At 40.8% G+C, this 26130-nt stretch overlaps 2 protein-coding genes across 46 annotated transcripts; both read left to right on the top strand.

Annotated features, from left to right (window-relative positions):
* Window positions 1-3951: 3951 nt before the first annotated feature.
* On the top strand, window positions 3952-26130 carry LOC127508801 (gastrula zinc finger protein XlCGF57.1-like). Its single transcript, XM_051887177.1, has 3 exons — window positions 3952-4081; window positions 4621-4744; window positions 18813-26130. Exons 2-3 carry the CDS (start codon window positions 4621-4623, stop codon window positions 20222-20224), a joined length of 1536 nt encoding a protein of 511 aa, XP_051743137.1. The 5' UTR covers window positions 3952-4081; the 3' UTR covers window positions 20225-26130.
* Window positions 10010-13024, top strand: LOC127508837 (PE-PGRS family protein PE_PGRS16-like). 45 transcript variants are annotated; one of them, XM_051887273.1, is made up of 3 exons: window positions 10010-10656; window positions 10846-10872; window positions 10981-13024. In XM_051887273.1, the coding sequence occupies exons 1-3, from the start codon at window positions 10383-10385 to the stop codon at window positions 11628-11630; spliced, it is 951 nt and encodes a 316-aa protein (XP_051743233.1). In that variant the 5' UTR covers window positions 10010-10382; the 3' UTR covers window positions 11631-13024. The 45 variants fall into 45 exon arrangements, with proteins under 45 accessions (XP_051743233.1, XP_051743229.1, XP_051743225.1 ...); XM_051887269.1 differs by having other exon boundaries at window positions 10010-10683; XM_051887265.1 differs by lacking the exon at window positions 10846-10872 and adding an exon at window positions 10873-10899 and having other exon boundaries at window positions 10010-10710.

The raw sequence follows: 26130 nt of genomic DNA, 5'->3' as shown, positions 1-26130 counted from the left end.
CCTCCATAATCCTTAAATGGAAGACGTTTGGGACGACCAGAACCCTTCCTAGAGCTGGCCGTCCGGCCAAACTGAGCTATCGGGGGAGAAGAGCCTTGGTGAGAGAGGTAAAGAAGAACCCAAAGATCACTGTGGCTGAGCTCCAGAGATGCAGTCGGGAGATGGGAGAAAGTTGTAGAAAGTCAACCATCACTGCAGCCCTCCACCAGTCGGGGCTTTATGGCAGAGTGGCCCGACGGAAGCCTCTCCTCAGTGCAAGACACATGAAAGCCCACATGGAGGACTCCAAGATGGTGAGAAATAAGATTCTCTGGTCTGATGAGACCAAGATAGAACTTTTTGGCCTTAATTCTAAGCGGTATGTGTGGAGAAAACCAGGCACTGCTCATCACCTGTCCAATACAGTCCCAACAGTGAAGCATGGTGGTGGCAGCATCATGCTGTGGGGGTGTTTTTCAGCTGCAGCGACAGGACGACTGGTTGCAATCGAGGGAAAGATGAATGCGGCCAAGTACAGGGATATCCTGGACGAAAACCTTCTCCAGAGTGCTCAGTACCTCAGACTGGGCCGAAGGTTTACCTTCCAACAAGACAATGACCCTAAGCACACAGCTAAAATAACGAAGGAGTGGCTTCACAACAACTCCGTGACTGTTCTTGAATGGCCCAGCCAGAGCCCTGACTTAAACCCAATTGAGCATCTCCGGAGAGACCTAAAAATGGCTGTCCACCAACGTTTCCCATCCAACCTGACAGAACTGGAGAGGATCTGCAAGGAGGAATGGCAGAGGATCCCCAAATCCTGTGTGAAAAACTTGTTGCATCTTTCCCAAAAAGACTCATGGCTGTATTAGATCAAAAGGGTGCTTCTACTAAATACTGAGCAAAGGGTCTGAATACTTAGGACCATGTGATATTTCAGTTTTTCTTTTTTAATAAATCTGCAAAAAATGTCAACAATTCTGTGTTTTTCTGTCAATATGGGGTGCTGTGTGTACATTAATGAGGAAAAAAAATGAACTTAAATGATTTTAACAAATGGCTGCAATATAACAAAGAGTGAAAAATTTAAGGGGGTCTGAATACTTTCTGTACCCACTGTATATACATATTCTGCTCTCACACATGCATGTCTGAAGAAAATATGTGTGTGAGAGAGAGCATGATGGAAACGGAAGGCAGGTCAGGTCCGATCATCACGTGAGCTTCTCAGCGCTGCTCCGCCGACTTGATGCATTTTGTCTATGAAATACAGGTTTGTGTATGTTTTATTTCATCTATAAAATCGTTGCTGTGCTGTAAATCATTTTATTTAATGCAACGCAAACTATAGGGATGCGATCTCAGTTAACGAGTGTCGCATCCGTCTTTCGGATGATGGAAACGCTTGTTGCCTTGCCTAAAATTATCAATTTATTCCTAAAGATACTGAATATAAATACTTTGGATATTGAAATATGTTCTCAGAACTGTGCACTGATTGTTTATGGGCAGGTTATGGAAGCAGCCAAAGCATCTTTCGGCTACAAGTGAGACGGAGGGCGGTGGTCTGAAATAAGTTCCGCCGCCGAACGCGAGGCCATCTCCGGCAGGAGAATCAGCATCGTTACGGTGGAAACGGGACGGGACTTTTGATTACACATGAATAACTTTTAGACCTAAATTTATCATTTTTACTTCTAAAATGTTTGTTAAATATATTTTTAGGCATGGTAAAAACTATATAAAATAAGCTGTATTAAGAACTGTATCGAAAATAAAGCTGTCATAAACCAGTGGATATGTGGAGTATTTTACAAATGTTTAGATCAGTGATTCCCGACCTGGGGTACATGTGCGTGTTCCAGGGAGTACGCAAAAGATTTAGATTTTGCTTGGTTTGTTCAGGCCTGTCGCTGGGACATTCTAAACCGTTTAACGTGTACAGAAAAGCAGATGAGCCTAGAATATGAACGCAACACGTTTAATTACATGTTAAGCATTTTCCTCCCATAAAGAAAACGCTTAACGAGGATTAATGTAAGTAAGACAGTGACATTAAAAGACCAAACTTAGTCAATACTATACTAATAAAGAACACTATATAGAATAATTGTTTTGTGCAGAATTTGATCTTTTGTCACTTAGGCTACATTAAGCGACGTTAAGCTTTTTCTTTATAACGGTTTTCTATGGGAGGAAAACAACGTGTAATTAAACAAATTGCGTTCATATTCTGGGCTCATCTGCTTTGCTGTACATGTATGGTATATTAGTATGATGTTTACTTGGTTTGGTCATTTAATAATATCAATTTTATATTGCCATCGAGTAGTGATTACTTTTGTACAGTAAATTGAAGTCTTGAACATTTTCTGTTAGGCCTATTTACAATATTGTTAGGGTAAAAATACAAGGCAATGCAGATTTAAGCTTAGGCCTATATTGCTGTAGTAGCCTAGGCCTAGTGATAGTTTTAGTTTTATCCTATTTTATCCTACAGCAAGAACAGAAGGGATTTTGAAAAAGAGATAAAGGGGTCAAAAACAGACATGGGCCAGATGAGCCAGGATTTTTATGAGTCCGTTGCGGGTCCGCGGCGGATGTAAGGTTTTAATCGCGGATGCAGCGCGGAGCCACGGCGGGTCCGCGATCCGCCTTCGTTGCGGATCAGTCACTGCGCGCAAGTGGACGCCGATACGGGTCCGTTTCGCGGATACATTCCGGAAGCCGCGATACCTCCGCGGCGTCCTTTTGCTGTGTGGAAAGTCTCAACCAAAGACACTGAAACGCCTTTGGTCTAACCGACAAAGTTCGAGAGACAGAGGCTGCGTTTACACTTGGCATTAACATGCGACCTGTGTCTGGATGTTGTCCACATACGCATTGAAAAGACAAGTGTAAACGCGTTTGTGATCGGAGTGTTATCCGATCAACGTGTCCTGGTTTGGAGGTAGTCGAGGACGCATTGTGGTCGGATCTCAGTGTAAAGAAAAAGTGATTCAGCCATCATTCAGAGGGCGGCGTCATTTAAATCCCCGCCCAGTGTGGCTGTCAGTCATTGGACAGATTTTTGCTGCTAATATAGAACAAAAACAGTCAATGTTCCTTCTAAAATGTAAGTGACTTAATATGAACTGTTTGTTAACTGAACTGTTGTATGAAATCAGTGTCACGTTTTTAATCGTGACGGTAGCCTGTTTAGGAAAACAGCATTCTTGGTCATGTGATTTTGCTTAACTGTATCAAGTTATAAAAACTCCACATTTTGAATTTTTACCGCAGTATGTTTAACCAAGTTTCTTTTTGTGTGTGCTTCACTCATGTTTCCATTTCTCCTCCAGATGCTGCGCGAGCCTCGACAGTGCATCATTGTTATCATCAGTACATTATACAGCCTATTATTATCCACTATCGATCGCCACTGACACTAAATGTAATAAAATCATTCTCGTGTTTTTTTTTTTTTTTTTTTTCACCATACACATAAGATAAAGACAGTTGCTGTGATTTTGGCTATATCTACACGTAAAATGATCACTCAGGTTAGAAGCAATAGTATCTATTTTAATCATTCTCTGGCAGAGAACAGCAGACGCAGAGAGAGGTGCGGCAGCGTCAGGAAAGCAAGATCTCGCGCTCGTGCGGCAGTACCGGGAGTCTCGCTAGATCAGCTTAACAAGTATATTCATCACAATGCGCTTTCTTGGAAAAAAGTAGCAAAAGGGGTTTGAAAAGTCGCTAAGTTGGCAACACTGAAGCAGTTTTCTCCAGGTCACGGCCCGCCACTGTCCAAAACGGCATTACGACAATTTTGCACCGGCCGGAGGCAATTACCAAACTGGTTCTGTGTGTGTATCACATCAATGTACATATTTTTTGACAGCAAATCAAAGTTATTAATTATGAAGGCTATATTCAATATAAACTGGTAGTAGTACATTTTTTTTATACTTTTAATGCTTTTATTAACTTTTTAATGCCCCGCGGACACCCTGTTAGTCAATGCTGTGTGTGAACAGGACTTTTATTTTGGAGTGACGACATGACGTCATAAGACTGCGCCGAACTCCTGCATCTGTTGTGATTCTGCTGAAGAAAGGTTTGTTTTATGAATTTAAGCTGTTTTAACCGATAGAAACAGTTCAACGAATTATACATTTGTTTTTTTAAACAAGCGATGTGAAATGAGTTAATTTAATGTATTTATTTATCTAAGTGTAATGAAGGATATTTGTGTGAGTAAAGCTCATCCACTGATGAGAAACAGTAAACCTGCGTCTCATTTCTCTCTATATATCATAAATCAGTTTATCATGAGCACGAGTTCAGTCTCTGGCGAGTAATGATGGAGAAACTGAACTTTTCAACTCCGAGTCAATTGAATCAAATACTTTGAGAAATGATTCAGTGAATCACGACTCGTGCTGCTCAAACAGTGAACATGAACGAGAACAACAAACACTAACAAACTAACTAATCATGTTTTCATCAAAGAGTAATCATTTAAATATAATCTAGAATTCAATAAATACCAAGTGTAGATCATAAATGCCTAAATATGAAGTGTTTATTATAGTGTTAGTTTTGAGTGCTTTTTTTTTTTTTTTGTCTAAACCGTTAATTATTCTCTTCTTAAAGATGGAGTTTAATAAAGAGGAGGAGGCTGAAGACATAAAGATGGAGTTTATTAAATATGAGACTGAAGACATGAAGATTGAAGAAACATTCAGTGTGAAACATGAAGATACTGAGGAACAAACAGGTTGGTTTTATTCTCACAGCTGAACTCAGTCATTTGATCATTATTAAAATGTCCAGCTCTACAGAAATAGAGAATATTTTGTGCAACACTAAACCCAATACTTCTGAATAGAGAACAATGGAAAAGTAAAGAAGTTTTTGTGTTCATGCTCAAAAGTGCAACGTCATTATGTCCCCACGGCACGCCATCCGACATCCTCTACAGAATTTCACATCAGTTCGTCTTTGTCATGGTACCGTATACAGTTTTGTGTGTTTCGTATAGATACGGAGCCCCGCATATGAATGCAAGAAAAATAAATAAACTGTGTGCATGATTTACTAATTCGTTCCCTTGATCATGCGCATGATTTATAAATCGAGGGAACAAATTAGTAAACCGTGCACTCAATTTAGTAAATGGAGGGAAAGAATTAGTAAATTGTTCTCACGATTTAGCCTACTATTTATTTTCCCTCCCATGTGTGGGGCTCTGTAAATAGACGATGGCGGATACAAATTCTCCAGCAACAGGCCTCCTGTACTTTAATTCGGCAACTGTCATTCAGTCCACAGCGACAATCTCATAGGTAGCCTACTGGATGAGAGACAGTTGGCTTCTTGCTTGAAGCTTTCTCTCTTGTTTGCCGTCAAAAGGTTGACCATGCTATGGAAGCCCGTTTCCGCCACAATTGAGTAAAAAAATATAATTCTGTAAGTCATAATAATGAGAAACTTTCTCATTATTATGACTTAGTATCTCATTATATTGAGAAACTTTCTCGTAATAATGACTTAATTTCTCATAATAACGAGAAACTTTCTCGTAATAATGACTTAATTTCTCATAATAACGAGAAACTTTCTCGTAATAATGACTTCATTTCTCATAATAACGAGAAACTTTCTCGTAATAATGACTTAGTTTCTCATAATAATGAGAAATGTTCTCGTAATTATGACCTAGTTTCTCATAATAATGAGAAATGTTCTCGTAATAATGACTTAGTTTCTCATAATAATGAGAAACTTTCTCGTAATAATGACTTCGTTTCTCATAATAACGAGAAACTTTCTCGTAATGACTTAGTTTCTCATAATAATGAGAAATGTTCTCGTAATTATGACCTAGTTTCTCATAATAATGAGAAATGTTCTCGTAATTATGACCTAGTTTCTCATAATAATGAGAAATGTTCTCGTAATTATGACTTAGTTTCTCATAATAACGAGAAACTTTCTCGTAATAATGACTTCGTTTCTCATAATAACGAGAAACTTTCTCGTAATTATGACCTAGTTTCTCATAATAACGAGAAACTTTCTCGTAATAATGACTTAATTTCTCATAATAACGAGAAACTTTCTCGTAATAATGACTTAATTTCTCATAATAACGAGAAACTTTCTCGTAATAATGACTTTGTTTCTCATAATAACGAGAAACTTTCTCGTAATTATGACTTTGTTTCTCATAATAACGAGAAACTTTCTCGTAATTATGACTTAGTTTCTCATAATTATGAGAAACTTTCTCGTAATTATGACCTAGTTTCTCATAATAACGAGAAACTTTCTCGTAATAATGACTTAGTTTCTCATAATAACGAGAAACTTTCTCGTAATAATGACTTCGTTTCTCATAATAACGAGAAACTTTCTCGTAATTATGACCTAGTTTCTCATAATAACGAGAAACTTTCTCGTAATAATGACTTAATTTCTCATAATAACGAGAAACTTTCTCGTAATAATGACTTTGTTTCTCATAATAACGAGAAACTTTCTCGTAATAATGACTTAGTTTCTCACAATAATGAGAAACTTTCTCGTAATTATGACTTAGTTTCTCATAATAATGAGAAACTTCTACGCATGCGCAAAGCAGCGTGCGCAAAGCAGCAGTGACACGCTAGCGACATCCGCTAGTCAAATGCGATAACTCCGCAACCATGGCACGTTCTGCAAAAGTGTAATCTATAATATCATTAAATAAGTAACATTATTGATAAATTATCAGTAGCCTATGAGACGGGATACAGTCATTTATTCATTTGTAACATTCATTTGTAACATTCATTTGTATTTTTGTGTATGAACAAGCAGAAACACAGAGTGGTGATCCATGGATTTCAAACAGATAGAGGAATGATAAGACAGCACACACCTACATATCCAAGTCTGTTAAAGAACGCTTCACCTGGAAAGCTGTCTTTTGCATACATTCTAATGAGTCATAAACATCTTAAAAGGTGTTTTCTGTAGGAATATCACTGGAATGAAGGTTTATGACTGGGCAAGTGCTTTAGGACCCGGTTTATATTAGAAAAGCTTTCCAGCGCCTTGTCTAGGCAAACCTGCACATCAAATAGCCTAGACGTGAAATATGTGTTAACGTTAACACATAAACCCACACATTTTATGAAGACATTGCACTTAAACTTAGCGAATACATGTCATATTCCTTCGTTAATCTGATAGTTTTGTAAGCCGTCGCGTTCATGCAACAGTTTCCACCGTTACCACGGAAACCACTTTGCGTTCCACCTTCTCGTGCGCATGGAAAAGTATTGAAGATATACTGATAATTTATAATAACTGATGTTATTTAATGATACTATAGATAGACTGCACTTTGTAGATTACTTTAACGAAAACAACTGTTTTGCATAACGTGCCATGTTTGCTGTTCTCGCATTTACGAGACTTTGACCAGCGGATGTCGCTAGCGTGCCACGCCCTTCTGCTCCGCTGCTCTGCGCATGAGTAGAAGTTTCTCATTATTACGAGAAAGTTTCTCGTTATTATGAGATACTAAGTCATTATTACGAGAAAGTTTCTCATTATTATGACTTACAGAATTATATTTTTTTACTCAATTGTGGCGGAAACGGGCTTCCATACCATGCACTGCCGTGTGTGTATTATGTATCCTGTAGCAAAGTGCGGCGAAAACTCCCACATGATTTTAAAATAGCGTGATTAAGGTGTGTACATGTCAATAATGCGACTAAAGTAGGAATACTCCACCTGTCTTAATTTGATTTGTGTTTACTTCGAGAATGACTTTAGTCGGATTAAGGTAATCAAAAATAGCTGTTTACATGGTAGTTTCTTAATCGGAGTATTGTCCTTTTTTTTCTTTTTTTTTATTGTACACATCAAGAACAACCAGCACTACACACAACCGTAAACATACATATGCACATATGCAGTATGTCCTTTATAACACAATGGAGGGAAAAGAAAACATATCCAATTTACATTAACATGTATATAAATAGCCAAATAAACAGGGAAATATAAATTTATACAACAGTTTTCCCCTTATGGGTATATACTGGAATCTTCAATAATCCCTAGAGACTTCAATGGTTCTTTCCATATTTTGTTAAAGTCTGCGTGAACCGGAAGTTGCAAACGACTTTTCTTCAGTGTTGTGACGTATTTCCAAGTGAAACGGAATATTGAATAGAGGGCAGGGTTTTACTTTAGCGCTCCTCCTCTCCATCTCTCGCTCATAGCAGACTAACGGTTGGAGGGGAGTGGTTTAAGCATTTTCAACCCAAGCCGTCAAACTGATGTCATTAGAGAAGGGGCACCGTTGCAGAGGGGAGGAGCATTTTCAGATTTTGATTAAATATTACGAAGCTAAACAATTTTTTTGTGTGGATTGACTTGCAATGGATTAATTGTTCACCACAAAACTAGCAATTTGAGCTAACAAAATAAATAAGGTAAATTTTGATTTCATGTGTACTTTAAATGATGTGAGTTTACCCATAAGATGGAACCTAAGTTTTTCTAAAGATATAAGATCCTTTATCATAGCTAACCAATCCCTATACAGTGGGGGGCTATCTCCAACCCATTTATTCATAATGGCCTTTCCTTGCCAACATCAGCAAGGGGTGAACAACATCTTTGTATTCCTCAAAAGAAGATGGTAAAATACCAAGTAAACACATAGAAGGTGAGGCTTGAACTGTCACTTTACAAATGTCTGAGAGGGCCTTGCAAATTAAAAACCAAAAATGTTTTATCTTACTACATTCCCACAGACAATGGAAAAAAGTACCAAAAGAATCTTTGCACTTCATACAATTAGATGACACCTGTTGATTAACTTTACTGCATCTATATGGTGACGTGTAAGCCCGGTGTACTATATTAAACTGCATTTCTCTGAATTTCTTGCAGACAGAAATAATGTCAGGAAGCTTAATAATGTTTTCCCATGAGAGAGTCAATATCAAACCCAATGTTCTTACTCCAAGATTTTGAAGATCAGTAAACTTATTCTGCCTGTGTTCATATAACATTGAGTAAAATTTAGATATGAACTTTTGGGTGTCTGTGCTATCAAGCAAAAATTTCTCCAAATAGTGATCATGATTTCTAATGGAAAGCCCACCGTTTCTAGAGTTAACATAATGTCTAACTTGTAAATATTTATAAAAATCTTTTTGTGTAATATGAAAATGAGATGTAACCTTATCAAATTACATGATTCACCTTCGTAAAAGTTCATAAATATGATTTATATCAGCTTGTTGCCATGAGAAAAAATATGATCTCATTTTAGGACACAGGCTAGGATTATCTACCAATGAGGAAAGAATAGATATTGGTTGTTTATAATTAAAAAAAAATTTAATTGCGGACCAAACTTGCAAAGTTGAATATAAGTAAAAAAATTCTTCAATTCGAAAGGAATCGGGATCTTTTTTTTTATCTAAAAAATTAACTAACTCAGATGTTCCACATAATTCCAATTCTATTTTAACCCAAGAAGCATCCGGAGGTTTATAAATCCAGCCCATAATTATTCTTGCTTGTATTGCCCATGCATAGAACTTAAAATTAGGCAATGCCCATCCACCCTTATCTATTGGTTGCTGTAAAACTTCCAACTTAACCTTAGGCTTCCTGCCTGCCCATATAAATCTGGATATAAGTTTGTTTATTACTTTAAGGTCATTTGAAGACAGTTGGAGAAAGGACATAGAAAGAAGATATAAAATTCTAGGTAGAGTAATCATTTTAATTAAATTTATTCTTCCTAATAAAGAAACAGGAAGAGTAGACCAGCGTGTCAAGTCATTCTTAACCTGTGCTATCAATGGTTTAATATTTGATGAATATAGTAATGAAAACTTTGGTAGGATACATATGCCCAGGTATGTTAGACCTTGGGGTGCCCAACTAAAAGGGTCTATATAAAGAGGCTTATGTTTACTATGTGATCCAATTGGCATGATTTCCAATTTATGAAAATTAACTTTATAGCCAGAAACTGTAATGATGGGTCGGCAGAGCGGGGATCCATTTGCAAGCTTTTATTAAGAACAGTATTTATACAGGTAGACAGGGGCAAAGGCAGGAACATAAACAAGGACAGGCAATGGTCGAGGCAGGCGGCAGACAAACAGAATCAGGGTACAGGCAAGGATCAGGGCAGGCAGCAGAGAATCACAAAGAATAAACAGTCCAACGGAAACCAGGAAACAGTCCACAAGAAAACGCTTAGTAATGATCACCGGGGCAAATCAAGACTTCGCAAAGGGTGTGTGTGTGTGTGTGTCTTAAATAGTCCAGGTAATGATCTGCAGGTGTGTGTGGCAATTGGTGATTGGTGCATGTGATTGGAAGGGAGGATTATGGGAAGTGGAGTCCAGGAACTGACAGGAACAGACAGTGATCGTGACATAACGCCCCCCTTCCGGAAGGCGCGTCCTCGCGGCGTAAATGGCACAGATAGGGAGGGGGGGTGGGTACATTGGAGACCTGTTGGCAGACGGGAACGGGGTCTCCAATGCAGGTCCAGGAACTCGGGCAGCCACGGGGGGTCAGGTGCCACGGGCAGCCACGGCGGGTCAGGTGCCACGGGCAGCCACGGCGGGTCAGGTGCCACGGGCAGCCACGGCGGGTCAGGTGCCACGGGCAGCCACGGCGGGTCAGGTGCCACGGGCAGCCACGGCGGGTCAGGTGCCACGGGCAGCCACGGCGGGTCAGGTGCCACGGGCAGCCACGGCGGGTCAGGTGCCACGGGCAGCCATGGTGGGTTAGGTTCCAAGGGCAGCCACGGCGGGTCAGGTGCCACGGGCAGCCACGGCGGGTCAGGTGGCTTGGGCAACCACGGCGGGTCAGGTGGCTTGGGCAACCACGGCGGGTCAGGTGGCTTGGGCAACCACGGCGGGTCAGGTGGCTTAGGCGGCCACGGTAGGTCAGGTGGCTTGGGCGCCCACGGTAGGTCAGGGTCCGTAGCCGGCCACAGCAGTTCACAGGCGGTTGAAGGCCGTGGGCGTGTAAGGTCCCCACCCGCAAGCTCAAGCAATTCGGAGGCCGCTGATGATCGCGGCCGTGCAGGGTCCCCACCCACAAGCTCCCCACCCTCAGGTATATGGCCCCCCCCCAAAAAGTTCTTGGGGAATTCAACGGAGGCCGTGGCGGTTTCGTGGGTAAGGAGCTCGGGTGGCGCCGGCAGGGCGAGGAGCTCGGGTGGCGCCGGCAGGGCGAGGAGCTCGGGTGGCGCCGGCAGGGCGAGGAGCTCGGGTGGCGCCGGCAGGGCGAGGAGCTCGGGTGGCGCCGGCAGGGCGAGGAGCTCGGGTGGCGCCGGCAGGGCGAGGAGCTCGGGTGGCGCCGGCAGGGCGAGGAGCTCGGCGACGGCCTCCGTGGCCGTATCAGGAAGAGCGGGCTGCTCTGGGACGGCAGCGGACTGCTCTGGGACGGCAGCGGACTGCTCTGGGACGGCAGCGGACTGCTCTGGGACGGCCTCCGGGCCTACAGCGGGCTCTGGGAAGGCCTCCGGGCCTACAGCGGGCTCTGGGAAGGCCTCCGGGCCTACAGCGGGCTCTGGGAAGGCCTCCGGGCCTACAGCGGGCTCTGGGAAGGCCTCCGGGCCTTGAGGGATGGAGGAAGCCTTCTTCCTCCTCCTCCTCCTCCGTTTACATGGTTGAGGCGGTGGCTCTATGCCTACCTCCTCTGAGGGCGCTGCAGCGGGCTCACGGGTTGGAGCGGACTCGCGGACTGGAGCTGGTTCTGGAGTGGACTCACTGGCTGGAACGACCCCTATGTTCCCAGACACTGGCGGGGCGGCCATCTTGCCCGTGGGCACTGGCAAAGCGGCCATCTTGTCCATAGCATCCAGAGAATTTGAGTGCGTCGCAACCGGCGAGCTTGAGTGCGTGGCAACCGGCGAGCTTGAGTGCGTGGCAACCGGCGAGCTTGAGTGCGTGGCAACCGGCGAGCTTGAGTGCGTGGCAACCGGCGAGCTTGAGTGCGTGGCAACCGGCGAGCTTGAGTGCGTGGCAACCGGCGAGCTTGAGTGTGAAGCGGCCGGCGGAGGCTTAGGAATGCCAGCCGCTCGTACTGAAGTCAGCGCTGGATCAGCCACACTGGAACGCAACCCACTCCGCTCCCAAACAGATCCAGAGACGTGATGTAATTCTAGAGGATCAACGGAGACTTGACTTGGCTCTGGAAGATCAGCGGAGACATGATGTGATGATGTTGTGGCCGCCATTTTGTGCAGGCTCTCTTTAGAGGCAGCCATTACATGGGGGGACGAGGTGTCGCGTTCCTCCGCGACACCCACAGTAAAAAGTGAACCAACAGTAAGCAGGGCAAAGTCCAGAAATTCCACGAACGACCCTCGGGGACCATTAATAAGTAAGTAGTCCTTCAATGGTTCGTTTAATCCATAGCCAAAGAAGTCAATGAGGGCACAGTCAGGCAGGTCAGAGAAATAGGCAATGTCTAAAGACTTCTGAATGTGGTCCTCGAGTGTACAATTACCTTGCCGAAGGCGGACGAGACGTATTGCTGGGTCCATGCTAAGGCTGGAAGCGCTCGTAGAAGCTGCTGGATCGTTTGAGGGCGAAGTCTTCTGTAATGATGGGTCGGCAGAGCGGGGATCCATTTGCAAGCTTTTATTAAGAACAGTATTTATACAGGTAGACAGGGGCAAAGGCAGGAACATAAACAAGGACAGGCAATGGTCGAGGCAGGCGGCAGACAAACAGAATCAGGGTACAGGCAAGGATCAGGGCAGGCAGCAGAGAATCACAAAGAATAAACAGTCCAACGGAAACCAGGAAACAGTCCACAAGAAAACGCTTAGTAATGATCACCGGGGCAAATCAAGACTTCGCAAAGGGTGTGTGTGTGTGTGTGTCTTAAATAGTCCAGGTAATGATCTGCAGGTGTGTGTGGCAATTGGTGATTGGTGCATGTGATTGGAAGGGAGGATTATGGGAAGTGGAGTCCAGGAACTGACAGGAACAGACAGTGATCGTGACAGAAACAGACCCAAATTGTTCAACACATTTAATAATTTCTGGCAAAGAAATTTCGGGCTCTCTAATAATAAGAATAACATCATCTGCATAAAGCATTATTTTTCTCTGTTTTTTCCCCAAATGTACACCATGTTTTTTTTCATTCTGCCGAACATATATTGCTAAGGGCTCTATTGCGATTGCAAACAATAGAGGTGAGAGTGGGCAACCTTGACGTGTTCCACGCTGAAGATCAAATGAGGTAGAAACCACGTCATTACTTATTATAGAGGCTTTAGGATTGGTGTACAACAAGCTAATCCACTTCGAAAATTTATTTCCAAAGCCAAATTTTTTCATGACCTCAAATAGGTAGCCCCACTCCACCCTATCAAATGCTTTCTCTGCATCAATTGATACTAGGAGGCCTGAGTCTGAAGTCTTTTCAAGATAGTTCATAATATGAAATAAACGTCGAGTATTATAATAGGACTGACGACCTTTAATGAAGCCTGTCTGATCAGCATTAATTATACTAGGAATAACCTGTTCTAATCGTTTTGCTAAGATTTTAGCCAATATTTTTATATCAACAGTTAATAAGCTTATAGGCCGATATGATCCACATTGTTCAGGGTCTTTACCCTTTTTTAAAATAAGTGAAATTAATGCTGTATTCATAACATCAGAAACAGAAGATTCCTCAAATGCTTTAGTTAGGGTATTCAAGATATAACCATTAAGCTTATCCTGCAATATCTGAAAAAATTCAACTGGATAACCGTCAGGGCCTGGTGATTTGCCCGGCTGTAAAGAGGAAATAGCAGACTTAACTTCTAGCAAAGAGAGAGGGGCTTCTAATAAGTCATGTTGTCTGGTGGTTATACTCGGGATTGTTAAATTTTCAAAAAATCGGTTATCTTTTGAACTATGTAAATTATCTTCAGAAGAATACAATGTAAGATAGAACTGTCTAAAAATATTATTAATTTCTTTATTATCAATACACCTTCTCCCCTCTATATCTCTCACGCCCAAAATGAACTTTTTGCCAGGTCTATTCTTTATAAGTTTTGCCAACAGGCTATTTTGGTTTATTTCCCATCTCAAACAAATGTTGTCTGGCAAAAAGAACATCTTTCTCAGCCTGTGACGTCATTAAATCATTTAATAATGTCTTAGAGTACTTTATTTGAGTCAGCATATCTTCTGATTTCAATATATGATACTGCCTTTGTAAATCGGATATTTGCTTTTCTAATTCAAATTGTTTGGCTATTTTATCCTTGTTCTTTTTGCTTACAAAGGAAATTATGCCTCTAATATATGCCATGTATGCATCCCATAACACCCTAGGATCCGTCTCTTCTAAATCATTAGTAAGAAAATAACAGTCTGTTTGCTCTCTCAGATATTCAACAAACCGCTCATCCATCAAATAATAAGGATTTAATTTCCAAAATCGAGGGGATAGTTTTGAGCTATCAGAGAAGCATATAGAGATAGTGACCGGGGCGTGGTCAGAGATAGTAATAGGACCAATATTAGCTTGGTTGACCAAATGAGCCATATGACATAAAATATATATATAGTCAATACGGGAGGCGGTTTGATGAGGATGTGAAAAGAAAGTAAACTCCTTAGAAGATGGGTTATGAAACCTCCATATACCAAGAAGATTCTGTTCATAACAAGCATTGGATATTAGACTAGAAGCTTGTGGGGCAAAAGTAACAGAAGGAGATTTGTCCATAAAAAGATTAAGAAAACAATTAAAATCACCACCCTCTTCAAAATGTTCAAAATGTTCTTTCTTTTGATTACATTATTTACCCCTTTAAGATTCCAGGTACGTACCTTCATATATAGACTATTTCGCATATTCTTAGAGACTTTCTAGTACCTTGTTACAGATGTTACAAGGATCAACACCCCCCTTTAAAATAAAATAAATCACAAAAAATATCCTCCACATGTAATTCATCCATAAGAAAAACATAAAGTTATTTCCATAGTGCTGTAAGAACTGACATCCTGCATGAGAAACAAGGCATAAACACGTAAACAAAAAAAGAAAACAAAAAAAAACAAAAAAAAAAAGTAAATAAAATATAAAGAGCTTTTGGAAGCCTCTCAATATCACAGAAAACACCATAAAAATAACATTAATCAGGTACCATTGGAGAGGCAAACCAAACTCTGAAAAAGTCATAATAGTGACTGGTACAAAGTAGCGCAAAAGCAAAACTCCTCGTCTAATAGACTTAGCAAAGTACTGATCTCCAAAACATCTCAAATCGTATTTCTATATCAACCTAAGTATAAACCGTAAGAATATAGGCCTATTGAAAATTAAAGAAAAAAATCTGAGTACATTTTATGCGTATAAGTTGTAACTCTGCCCAAAAAACACTCAAACAAAAAAAGAGTCCAATAAGCAACACAAATATGATTTCTAACTCACACAGCTGGTTCAGTGGTCCATTGGTCTCTGACTGAGTTAAGGAAAGTCTCTGCATCCTTCACCGTGTACAGGTACAACACCTTCCCTGTAGGTGAATTAAGCACCTTAATAGTAGCAGGGTAAATGAACGCATATTTAATGCCGGCGTCACGAAATCGCTTTCGGATCTCTGCCGTTTCAGCTCTCCTTTTTTGTACCCCCACAGAAAAGTCCTGGAAAAAGTAAACTCTTTTCCCACCAATGTTGATATCTTTCTTTCTCCTTGCCGCTTCCATGATGCCCATCTTATCCCTATAATTGTGAAGTCTCACCAAGACCGCTCTTGGATTAGCATCAGCATGACTCGGAGGGCCAGTGCGGTGAGCGCGGTCAAGCTAGATTCGATTATCTTTAATCGGCATACCAAGGATATCTGGGATCCAGGACTCAAAGAACTTAATAGGGTCAAACCCTTCTATACCTTCTTTCAGGCCTACGATTCGTACATTCTGCTGGCGACTTCTATTCTCTAAGTCCTCCAGGCGTTCAGTCGCTTTTTTCTAATGTTTTTTCAAGATCTGAAACTCGAGTAACCATTGATGTACTCTGGTCTTCAAGATCAGAAATGCGCTGCTCAGCGTTGCCTACTCTACTAAGTAGAGTGTAGATTTTTGCAGACATATCTACAATTGGAGTATTGTCTTAATCGTGTTAATATCGGAATATTGTTGTCCATGTAAACATACTCAATGACATATTTTTACCAAGCTTGACACACACTATATTGCCAAAAGTATTGGGACACCCCTCCAAATCATTGAATTCAGGGGTTCCAATCACTTCCATGGCCACAGGTGTATAAAATCAAGCACCTAGGCATGCAGACTGCTTCTACAAACATTTGTGAAAGAATGGCTCGCTCTCAGGAGCTCAGTGAATTCAAGCATGGTACCCTGATAGGTTGCCACCTGTGCAATAAGTCCATTCGTGAAGTTTCCTCACTACTAAATAAAGAGTTTGGTTCCAAAACACAATGACTCCATTTTGATTAATTTGAGTAAAAAGGAGTTTTCTTTATCAAGAAAGTGGCAAGGTGAAAACCACCATTTTCTGTTTCAAACTTTCACATAGCATCTTTGTGTTATGAAAACACTAAAAATTCAAATCTACATTTTGAAAGGTTTATTATAAAAACTGATTATTTTTTTCCCAAAATGCAATAAATCCATGACACGTTTTTTTTTTTTTTTTTTCAAGATGCCATTAATCAATCAATATAAAAGTTATTTTTCAAATTGAAAATTCACAACAAAGTAAGTTGATTCACATAAATGACAGCATCTGAACTTTATCAATACTAATCTTATATACAGGCATTTTACTAAAAATACATTCAGTCGTCGCTCCCAAAATGAATTCAACGAGTCATATTGTTAATGTTATAAATTCATTATTTGTCATTACAGATTAAAGAGTATCTGGCGCCACAGAAGTTTGATTCTGTCGTGGAACAAGCAACAGCCGGCATTGTTGTTCCTCCCGACTCGAGTGCCTCATCTTCTTAATCTCCTCATGTATATGATTACATTTCGATGTCTTGCGTTTCTTCCCCACCGCAGAAACCACCACAGGTTCATCAATGCCGTCAAAAGTATTCATTTTTCTGTTTTTGTTGATCACAAAGTACAAAGCAGATAAGGAAAACTAGGATGCCACACCTCATAAGCATTAATTTTTTTTTTTTAAAGTTGCCAGCCACCACCAGCATTTTATGATTTTCACAAAACTTTAATGAAGATTTTGTATGAATAGCTGAACATGAAATATGTCAAGAAAAATAATACAGCCTCTGCTTTTAATAAAAGAATCAAAACAAAACAAACATTTTATTCTACCTTTATGCAATCTTTTTAATAACACTTTAATGTGATTACGTTTCATTATTATTATTATTATTTTTATTTTATTTATTTTTTTTAAAAAAGCAACATTTTCATCAAAAAGCTGAGAAAATCAAGCTTTTTTTTATTTTTTATTTTTTTTTATAAAGACCATGTCTGGTTCAGATTCATAGATCACATCCATCAACCCCCCCAAAGCTTGCATTTTCTACTTTTGATAGCTTACATATTATCTTACACCTCTTCATGTGCTCAATATTTCATTCAGTAACATTAAAAAGCTTTGATTTTAGTGTTGATTAATGATTGATGATTGTGTTAGTTTGCATGTAATTGATTTAAGCTTTTATCGCTTGTTTCTGCTACTTCGTCTGTGTTTTGATATGGAGGTTTTATACTGTTTCAGATGAGCACCCCTACCGTATACCAGTGAAAACAGACTGCTGGAAAATTCTGTCAATAACGGGAAAGCATGATGTCATAAATGACAGAAAATCTCAAAATGTGTCTTAAAATAAGAAATTAAGGGTGTACTTGCACTAAGCGATCGAAAACTGGCCGAGCACTTTTGACCCCCTAAGTCTGATTCGTTTGACGTGTGTGATTGCTCAGTACTGTTTCCTGGACCGCTTGAAGAGGCACAGTTGGATTAGGATTAGGCTCTGTACAGATGTAGTGAGATTGCTAACCCTGCCAGAGTACCGAATGGTTACTACTTATGTGTGTGTGCTATGTCTGACATAATTACAACAACAAATATCTTCTAAAACTAATAGAACAGTACACTTTTCAATGAATTAATTAAACTATATTTAGGTTTATAACGGGTCCAGTTCTCACCTTATTGATGAACAGGAACAGTAGTTTACGATTAAAGCTGCAAATTCCTCCATCAATGTCAACAATCTTTTAACAAGCTCATGATCTTAACCAGATGTGAAAAATACAGAAGAGATACAGAATGTACAGTGGTGGGTCCCTTTGGACCGGGTTTGAAAACCACTGGAGTATTGAGTATGTTTAGATGGGATGGCCAACTCGGGTCCTGGAGGGACACTATTCTGCGGAGTTTAGCTCCATCCCTGATGAAACACACATGCAAAATTTAAGCCAACCTCAAAATTTAACCCCGAGTCTCTGCAAGACGGTGGTCCTCCAGGACCAAAGCTGCCCATCCCTGATCCATAGGGTAGGGTATAGACCAGGGGTGTCCAACCCTGCTCCTGGAGAGCTACCGTCCTGCAGACTACAGTTTCAACCCTGCTCCAACACTCCTGTCTGTAATTATCAAGCAACCCTGAACACCCTGGTTATCTGGTTCAGGTGTGCTTGATTGGGGTTGGAGCTGAAATCTGTAGGATTATAGTTCTCCAGGAGCAGGTTTGGACACCCCTGGTATAGATCATACATGTTGTTGGTTTTGATGCTTTAAATGTCTAAATTGTTTTATGTCTGTTTTTGCCCTAGACCTAATGACACTGAAAGAGGTGAGTCATGAACTTAATGAAAGGGAAGAAGAGAAAAAACATAATGATTTCATGACTGGGGAAAGAGTGACACAGGCTGAAAAGTCTTCCTCACGAAAAAGAGCTCAAAAGACAGGAACTAAAAGTTATTTCACCTGCCAACAGTGTGGAAAGAGTTTTAAACAACATAGATACCTTAAAGTCCACTTGAGAGTTCACACTAGAGAGAGCCCCATCACTTGCCAACAGTGTGGAAAGAGTTTCACACGTGAAGACTACCTTAAAGTCCACATGAGGATTCATACGGGAGAAAAGCCTTACACCTGCCAACAGTGTGGAAAAAGTTTCAGTCAAAAAGCATACCTTATAGTCCACATGAGAATTCACACTTTAGAGAAACCTTTCACCTGCCAACAATGTGGACAGAGTTTCAGTCAAAGAGGACACCTTAAAGACCATATGAGAATTCACACTGGAGAGAAACCTTTCACCTGCCAACAATGTGGACAGAGTTTCAGTCAAAAAGGAAGGCTTAAAGTCCACATGAGAATTCACACTGGAGAAAAGCCTTACACCTGCCAACAATGTGGAAAGAGTTTCAGTAGAAGAGGAAGTCTTACAGCCCACATGACAATTCACACTGGAGAGAGCCCATTCGCCTGCCAACAGTGTGGAAAGAGTTACAAAGAAAAAGGAAAACTTGGAATCCACATGAGAATTCACACTGGAGAAAAGCCTTACACCTGCCAACAGTGTGGAAAGAGTTTCAGTAGAAGAGGAAGTCTTACAGCCCACATGACAATTCACACTGGAGAGAGCCCATTCGCCTGCCAACAGTGTGGAAAGAGTTACAAAGAAAAAGGAAAACTTGAAATCCACATGAGAATTCACACTGGAGAAAAGCTTTACACCTGTCAAGAGTGTGGAAAGAGTTTCAATCTAAAAGGAACTCTTACAGCCCACATGAGAACTCACACTGGAGAGACCCCATTCGCCTGTCAACAGTGTGGAAAGAGTTTCAGTCGAAAAGATAAACTTGAAACCCACATGAGAATTCACACTGGAGAAAAGCCTTACACCTGCCAACAGTGTGGAAAGAGTTTCACTGTAAAAGGAAACCTTATAGCCCACATGAGAACTCACACTGGAGAAAAGCCTTACATCTGCACTCTGTGTGGGAATGGCTTCGCACGGGAACTAAGCCTTAGGGAACACATGAATATTCACACCGGAGAGAAGCCTTTTACATGTGATCAGTGTAGAAAGAGTTTCAGACATAATATGACCCTTTATAACCACATGAAAATTCATACTGAAGAGAAGCCATTCATTTGTGATAAGTGTGGTAAGAGTTTCAGATTTAAAGGTAACCTTAAGAGCCACACGAGGATTCACTCGAAAGAGAACTCTTAGAAGTCGTCACTGTGGAAATAGCAGAGGTGTAAAGAGTACCTAAAAACAATACTTGAATTAAAGTTCAGATACCTTATCTGCCTCATCTCCTAAATCAAACACCTTTAATTCACAACTACCTGCTAATGTACTTGCATTCATGTAAAGTAACCTTGTTGACAAGTTTGGGTGGGTAAAGGCAAACATACAAGATATAATACCTTCAATGCCTTCTTTATAGCAGGAACTGCTGCAGAAAATGTAGTGGAGTAAAGTATATTTACTTGTTCCAAAATGTTGTCAAGTAGAGAGTAAAAGTTTCTAATATCTTTGATACAAAGTAGCCAAGAAGATTTACTCAAATACTTGACACTACTGGGAAATAGTTTCACAGACAGGAAAACTATGAGAATCGTGTAATAACTCACCAGAGAGTTCCCATGTCTTCAGTGTGAGAAGAGCATCCCATATCAAAAAGACCTGTGCCTCGTAAGAATAGTCTTAAGCTTTGACTTAAGTGTCAAAAAATTCTTAGTAAAAAGTAGGACTTTTCTAAGAGTAAGAGACTTTTACAAAGAAGCTAAAAACAAATATCAGTAAAGTCTAAGACTAATTTTTAAGTGCTGATTGAGGTGGTACTTTAGTGTGGTGAACACAATTATTTGTCATATTTAGCAAATAATCTTTAAAAGGACCAACTTGGGCAAGGGCCTTAGTAACCATGGATACCAACTGATAAGGTGGTTTATTGCCCTCCCAGCCATCTGGAAAAGCAGAGGCTTTAGGAAAAACCCATAGCCCTTAAAACCTATATCAGGTTTGGGGTTTCTGAGTTTGTATTTTGAAGATTTAAATGCTTGTGTATATGATATGTTGATACCTATGCAACATATTAGAATGACAAGAATCTTTAATAGTTTGTTCTTCAATAACCCAGCCAATAACAATAACCCAGCCAAATACATAGGCAAACACCCTGCGACAGACACATTAAGCCATAAAAAATCCACAGAGGAATTTCCCACTTAGAAATTCTACCTTTCTCATTGGTCAAGTCAACCCTAAGAGGTGCGAATTCTCCCAGACCTTAAAAGACCCCACCCAGTTCGTTCCCTCTCTCTTGCTCCTGACTGATTCTCTGTAGCTCCTGGCCGCTAGGTGGCCTCGACCTGCCCCAGCCATGTGCTCACCTAGAAGAGAGAGAGAACTCTTCCCCAAGACAGAAGAAATCCATTGCATCTTCAGCACCATCGGACCAAACTCTTAAAGACTCTCTGTGGTGAAAATCAAATTTTTAATGTTAACTAATGTTTATATGTCTATGTGGTGTTTTTAATATGCTTTAAGACAAAACATGTGCAAATTCAAGAATCAGCACCATTGCTGAGTATTTACTGTTTAAAACTGCAGTGAAAAAAAGAAAGTCTCAAGCCCGCGGTTTGAAATCAAAGGAAAGCATATTTACATTGCCTGAATCATTCCTTGCTCTCTATACAGTGCACTACTTGCCATTCACCATGTAGAAACTAGTAAATATGTGAAGAAATTACCAATTTCAGCTGCAGCTTTAGCATCTGTAAGGGGCCGTTTTTTTTTTTTTTTTTGCCCTCATAGTTCACTGACAAGGTTTGTACTGTAAATGTGATTGACTGTTAAAGGTGGGATATTTTTTCCTATTGAAAGAGTGATCTGACATAACAGTTCACTTTCAGCAGTTATTTTATCTATGGTTCGTAACATTTCTTACAGATTTCTGCTCGTTGTAAATCAGATACAGATAAATTAGCACATTACCAGTACATAATGAGAGCGATTGCGTGTGTGAATTAGTCATACCGTATCTTTATTAATTGTGAAGCTGTGGGTTGTAAATAGTTCCTTCAAAAGCAGAAAAATATATGCTATAATAAGTTTTAAGGTACTTGCGTGATAAATCACAGGACAACGCTGACAACTAGTTTCTGCGTTCCTCTCTGTGCGCGAGATCTTCACGTTTTGTGCAGCTACTGTTTGTATGAGTGTTCGTGCCACAATGCAGCTGCGTGAGCATGGTAGCTCGATATAATAATACACATCCGATCGTCTAAATCGCTTGAATGTCCAAACTGGCAAACCTTAAAACACATACAACTGACAAAGTTTAGTGAAAACGCAAGGCTCACCACTCGCGCGCCGTCTCTGTGTTGACTCTAGGTGTTGCCTGGATGGGGCGGAGTTACGTAGCTACACACGCGGTAGTATGTTTTTATGTACGAAGTATTAACAGGATTAAAAAAACGAAATAACCGATATGGAAAAAAGACGCTGTATCAAGTTAAAAGAATTTAAACTTTTAAAAGAGTATAATTTCTAATGAGCAGATTTCTCACGCCGTTGTTTCAGTGTCCCTCTGCACATGGATGACGGGCACAGTGAGTGTGTGCGATGTCTGGGCAAGTCCCACACAGAAGCCACGCTCACTGAAATGACCTGCTCTTATTGCGAGAGCACGAGTGTAGCCTCCTTGTTGCTCGCGGATAGCATTCTTTTCAGAACTCGACTCTGTCCCTCACGCCCTCCCATTTTTCTTCCTCCCAGGAGACCTCTCAAACCCATCCTCGACCTCAGATATTTGAATCAGGCCCTGATAAAGCGCTCATTCAAGATGATTACTTTGAACAAATCTTCTTGCAAATTTGCCCAGGAGATTGGTTCTTTTCTCTAGGCTATCTCTGGTTCGCTACACTTTTACGAAGTGTATGGATGTGGTTCTCTCCCCTCAGATGGGAGTATGCATACTCTACTAACTCTACAACTGGTTTGTTATGGCCCAGTCAGAGGTGGAGCTAGTGTCACACAGAACCCTCCTCCTCAACCACTTAGAGTGCTTGGGGCTCAGGGTCAATTTTCCCAAGAGCTCATTATCTCCCAGCCAACGGGTCTCCTTCCTGGGTATAATTCTCGACTCAACCTGCATGAAGGCTGTAATCTAGCCAGAGCAATCCCTTTCAGAGGATGCTAGGTCTCATGAGCTCAGCATCACCAGCCCTGCAGTTGTGTCTGCTTCATATGCGCCCACTGCAGTTCTGACTGAAACCTCGAGTCCCGGCCCAAGCCTGGCAGCTGAGAGCAGCACACATTCAGGGCGTATTGAACACAGGGGTGGACATGCTGTCCCGGAGCAACCTTCCCACAGAGGAATGGTCACTTCACCCCCTTATAGTCCAGGGAATTGGGGATGTCTTTGGAAGGGCAGAGGTCGACCTCTTCGCCTCACAAGACAACTATCGTTGCCCAACTTATTTTTCAAAGACCAGGGGTGTGCTGGCCCATGTTTTTTTTTTTTTTTTTTTACTTCTTGTTAGCAGCTTTTTCAGCGTCGGGCCAAACCATTATCTTTGCTTTCCCATTCCATTCTGTGTCATTCGTTTTCCACTGTGGGGCTGATAACGGTGCTCTTCAGTCGTTGCCTTAGTAACACAAGATTTTACAAACGATATGCTATGTAAATAGTGACCTCGTTATGTAGGATGATCAGTTATTTCTTTTAATTGTATGATTAATTTGTGTTCATGTTGCTCAAATATCATGTTTAGCAAGCTACGGAGAAACTGGCTGGAAAGTGACTGGAAAGTGACTGTTTCTGATTGATGACGTCACTACTCGCATTCTAGCAGTAGCCTACGGTTCGGCACGGTTGGCTAATTCCGATGACTACGGTGTCTCAAATCAACGATTTTTCGGGATGCACTATCCCACCTGTTGCAAGCCCTTCTCAGTGCACCGCTCGAATGCTCTGTCGCCCCCCCTTAGTAGCACGGTGTGATTATATTGTCCTCGTAGCGTCTTACCTTAGCAAGAAAAATGACGCAGTACGAGTGTAGTATCGAAAGGTAAAGTACTCGGTTACTAATGTAACCTTTGTTCCTTTAGATACAGAATGAGTACTGCATACTTTGCCGCGCTACTTGCGGGCGCCTCATGCCGTTGCTTCAGTCAGAATAAAATCTGCTTAAATAGCCCGATTCCCCGCCCATTTTGGCGGGCTCGCTCACCATTGGCTTGGTTTGTTTACTTTAACTTCATGAACCAATGGCCATGCAGTTTCACTGCGTGATTGAAAAAGGCTTCAGTAATCAGAGAAAAAGAAGTTTCCCCCGTGGCGTCTTGTTTTAGAAAGACAAATGACGCAGTTCTCGTTCCGTATCTAAGGGAGCCGAGGTTACATTAGTAACCGAGTACTTTCATTATGTAGTTAATCTGGTTTTACTTCAAAAACCATAGTAAAACAATGGTTCTTTTGTAGTTACTATGGTTTTACTACAAAAACTATAGTTAAACTATGGTTACTGTAGTAAAACCATAGTTTTACTATAAAAATCATAGTTACTACAAAAAACATGGTTGAGTTTCATAAGGGTGAGTGTTTGTAAGGATACTGATTGTTAGAAGGCATCTGTCTGACTCTGAGATGAAGAACAGGAACGGTGTGTGTAACATTAGCAACACATTATTAGCTGTTTGATAATATAGTCAAGCAAAAGGCTAATCATATTAATTCATATTAATTAATGACAGAACCGTCGCAAGGGCTGTGCGCATAGGGGCTCACGCCAAAGTAAAGTGACAGCTGAAGTGAAATAAAGCCAATAAAGTTCATGTTTTTGTCCTTCGAAATATTTTAATACTATAAAACATAGCTAAAACAATATTGCTTTGAGCGTGTGCGTGTGTCATGAATGTGGCTCCCGCGCCGCCTCCTCCGCACCACCGGAGGGAGCCATCACCTGAATACTGACTGTTTCCCATAGGCCCTCATTCCTGGGACTGATTGCGCACACACCTGCACCTCATCACACTCACACTATTTAAGCCACACACTCACACATACACACCGCGAAGTCTTGATTTGCCCTGGTGATCATTACTGAGCGTTTTCTTGTGGACTGTTTCTCTGTTACCGTTGGATTGTTTATTCTCTGTGATTCTTTGCTGCCTGCCCTGATCCCTGCCTGTGACTTGACACCGTTTGTCTGCCGCCTGCCTCGACCATTGCCTGTCCCTGTTTATGTCTTTGCCCTTGCCCCTGTCTACTTTGGTGATTGTTCTAATAAAAGCTGCAAATGGATCCCCACTCTGCCGACCCTTCATTACAGCGTGTGACCGTGATTCATGTGCATATTCAGTCAGTGTGGAATCACACGTCAAGTTCTGAGAGATATTCAGTCCATTATAAATTCGAGAGCAGTCCAAATGTTTTGCAAAGGCGTTTTACCAATTCATAATTTAAAACACAATTTAAGCGTCAGAACATATGAGCAGTTCAGTTGCAGAGCTGTTAAACTGAATATATGAAGCGAAGCAAGCTTTTTTCTTAAATATCCACAACACAAACAAATTGCTCGTATCCAATAAAATAAGTTTTTTTTATTGTTAAAACCGCCTCCTGTGAGGCTCATGTGAGAGTGCGCGCGCACACACACACACCTCATTTACATTTAGTTCACACTTTAATTCATCCTCTCTAATCTACATGTAGCCTGTACTGGTGATTATACTGGATTTAATACAGATCACTGCTTTGATATCTTAAATATGAGATGATTCTGTATTATGACGACAACCCTACTTTGTGCTGCTCTTTATTTCAAATGGTTTTGTGATCATTGTCTCTTCTGATCTAATTTCACTACTGCAATTAATGTACTTATTATTAGAAAATCAAACTCTCAATTCATATATATTATATTGCTGTAGTTATTTAGCAGCAGTGGTTGATGAAGATGAGTGTCATTAGTGTGTTTTTGTATTATTGGTGTTTTATCCACATCATGTTGTGAGAAATAACAGTATTGTCTTTAATTAAAGAAGTTTTATAGGATTTTCTCACATATCCTGACTCCAATAATCAGTTTCTAACAGAATAAAGTGAGATGATCTGCTAATGA

The sequence above is a fragment of the Ctenopharyngodon idella genome, chromosome 3 (assembly GCF_019924925.1).
Source record: "Ctenopharyngodon idella isolate HZGC_01 chromosome 3, HZGC01, whole genome shotgun sequence".
NCBI lineage: Eukaryota > Metazoa > Chordata > Actinopteri > Cypriniformes > Xenocyprididae > Ctenopharyngodon > Ctenopharyngodon idella.
This window is presented reverse-complemented; position numbering and strand designations above follow the sequence as displayed.

Coding starts and splice junctions, on each gene's coding strand:
- LOC127508801 (XM_051887177.1), top strand. CDS start 4,621: ATGGAGTTTAATAAAGAGGAGGAGGCTGAAGACATAAAGATGGAGTTT. Junction 4,745..18,812: donor AGATACTGAGGAACAAACAG/GTTGGTTTTATT, acceptor TTTTTGCCCTAG/ACCTAATGACACTGAAAGAG.
- LOC127508837 (XM_051887226.1), top strand. CDS start 10,383: ATGGGAAGTGGAGTCCAGGAACTGACAGGAACAGACAGTGATCGTGAC. Junction 10,738..10,791: donor GGGCAGCCACGGCGGGTCAG/GTGCCACGGGCA, acceptor ATGGTGGGTTAG/GTTCCAAGGGCAGCCACGGC.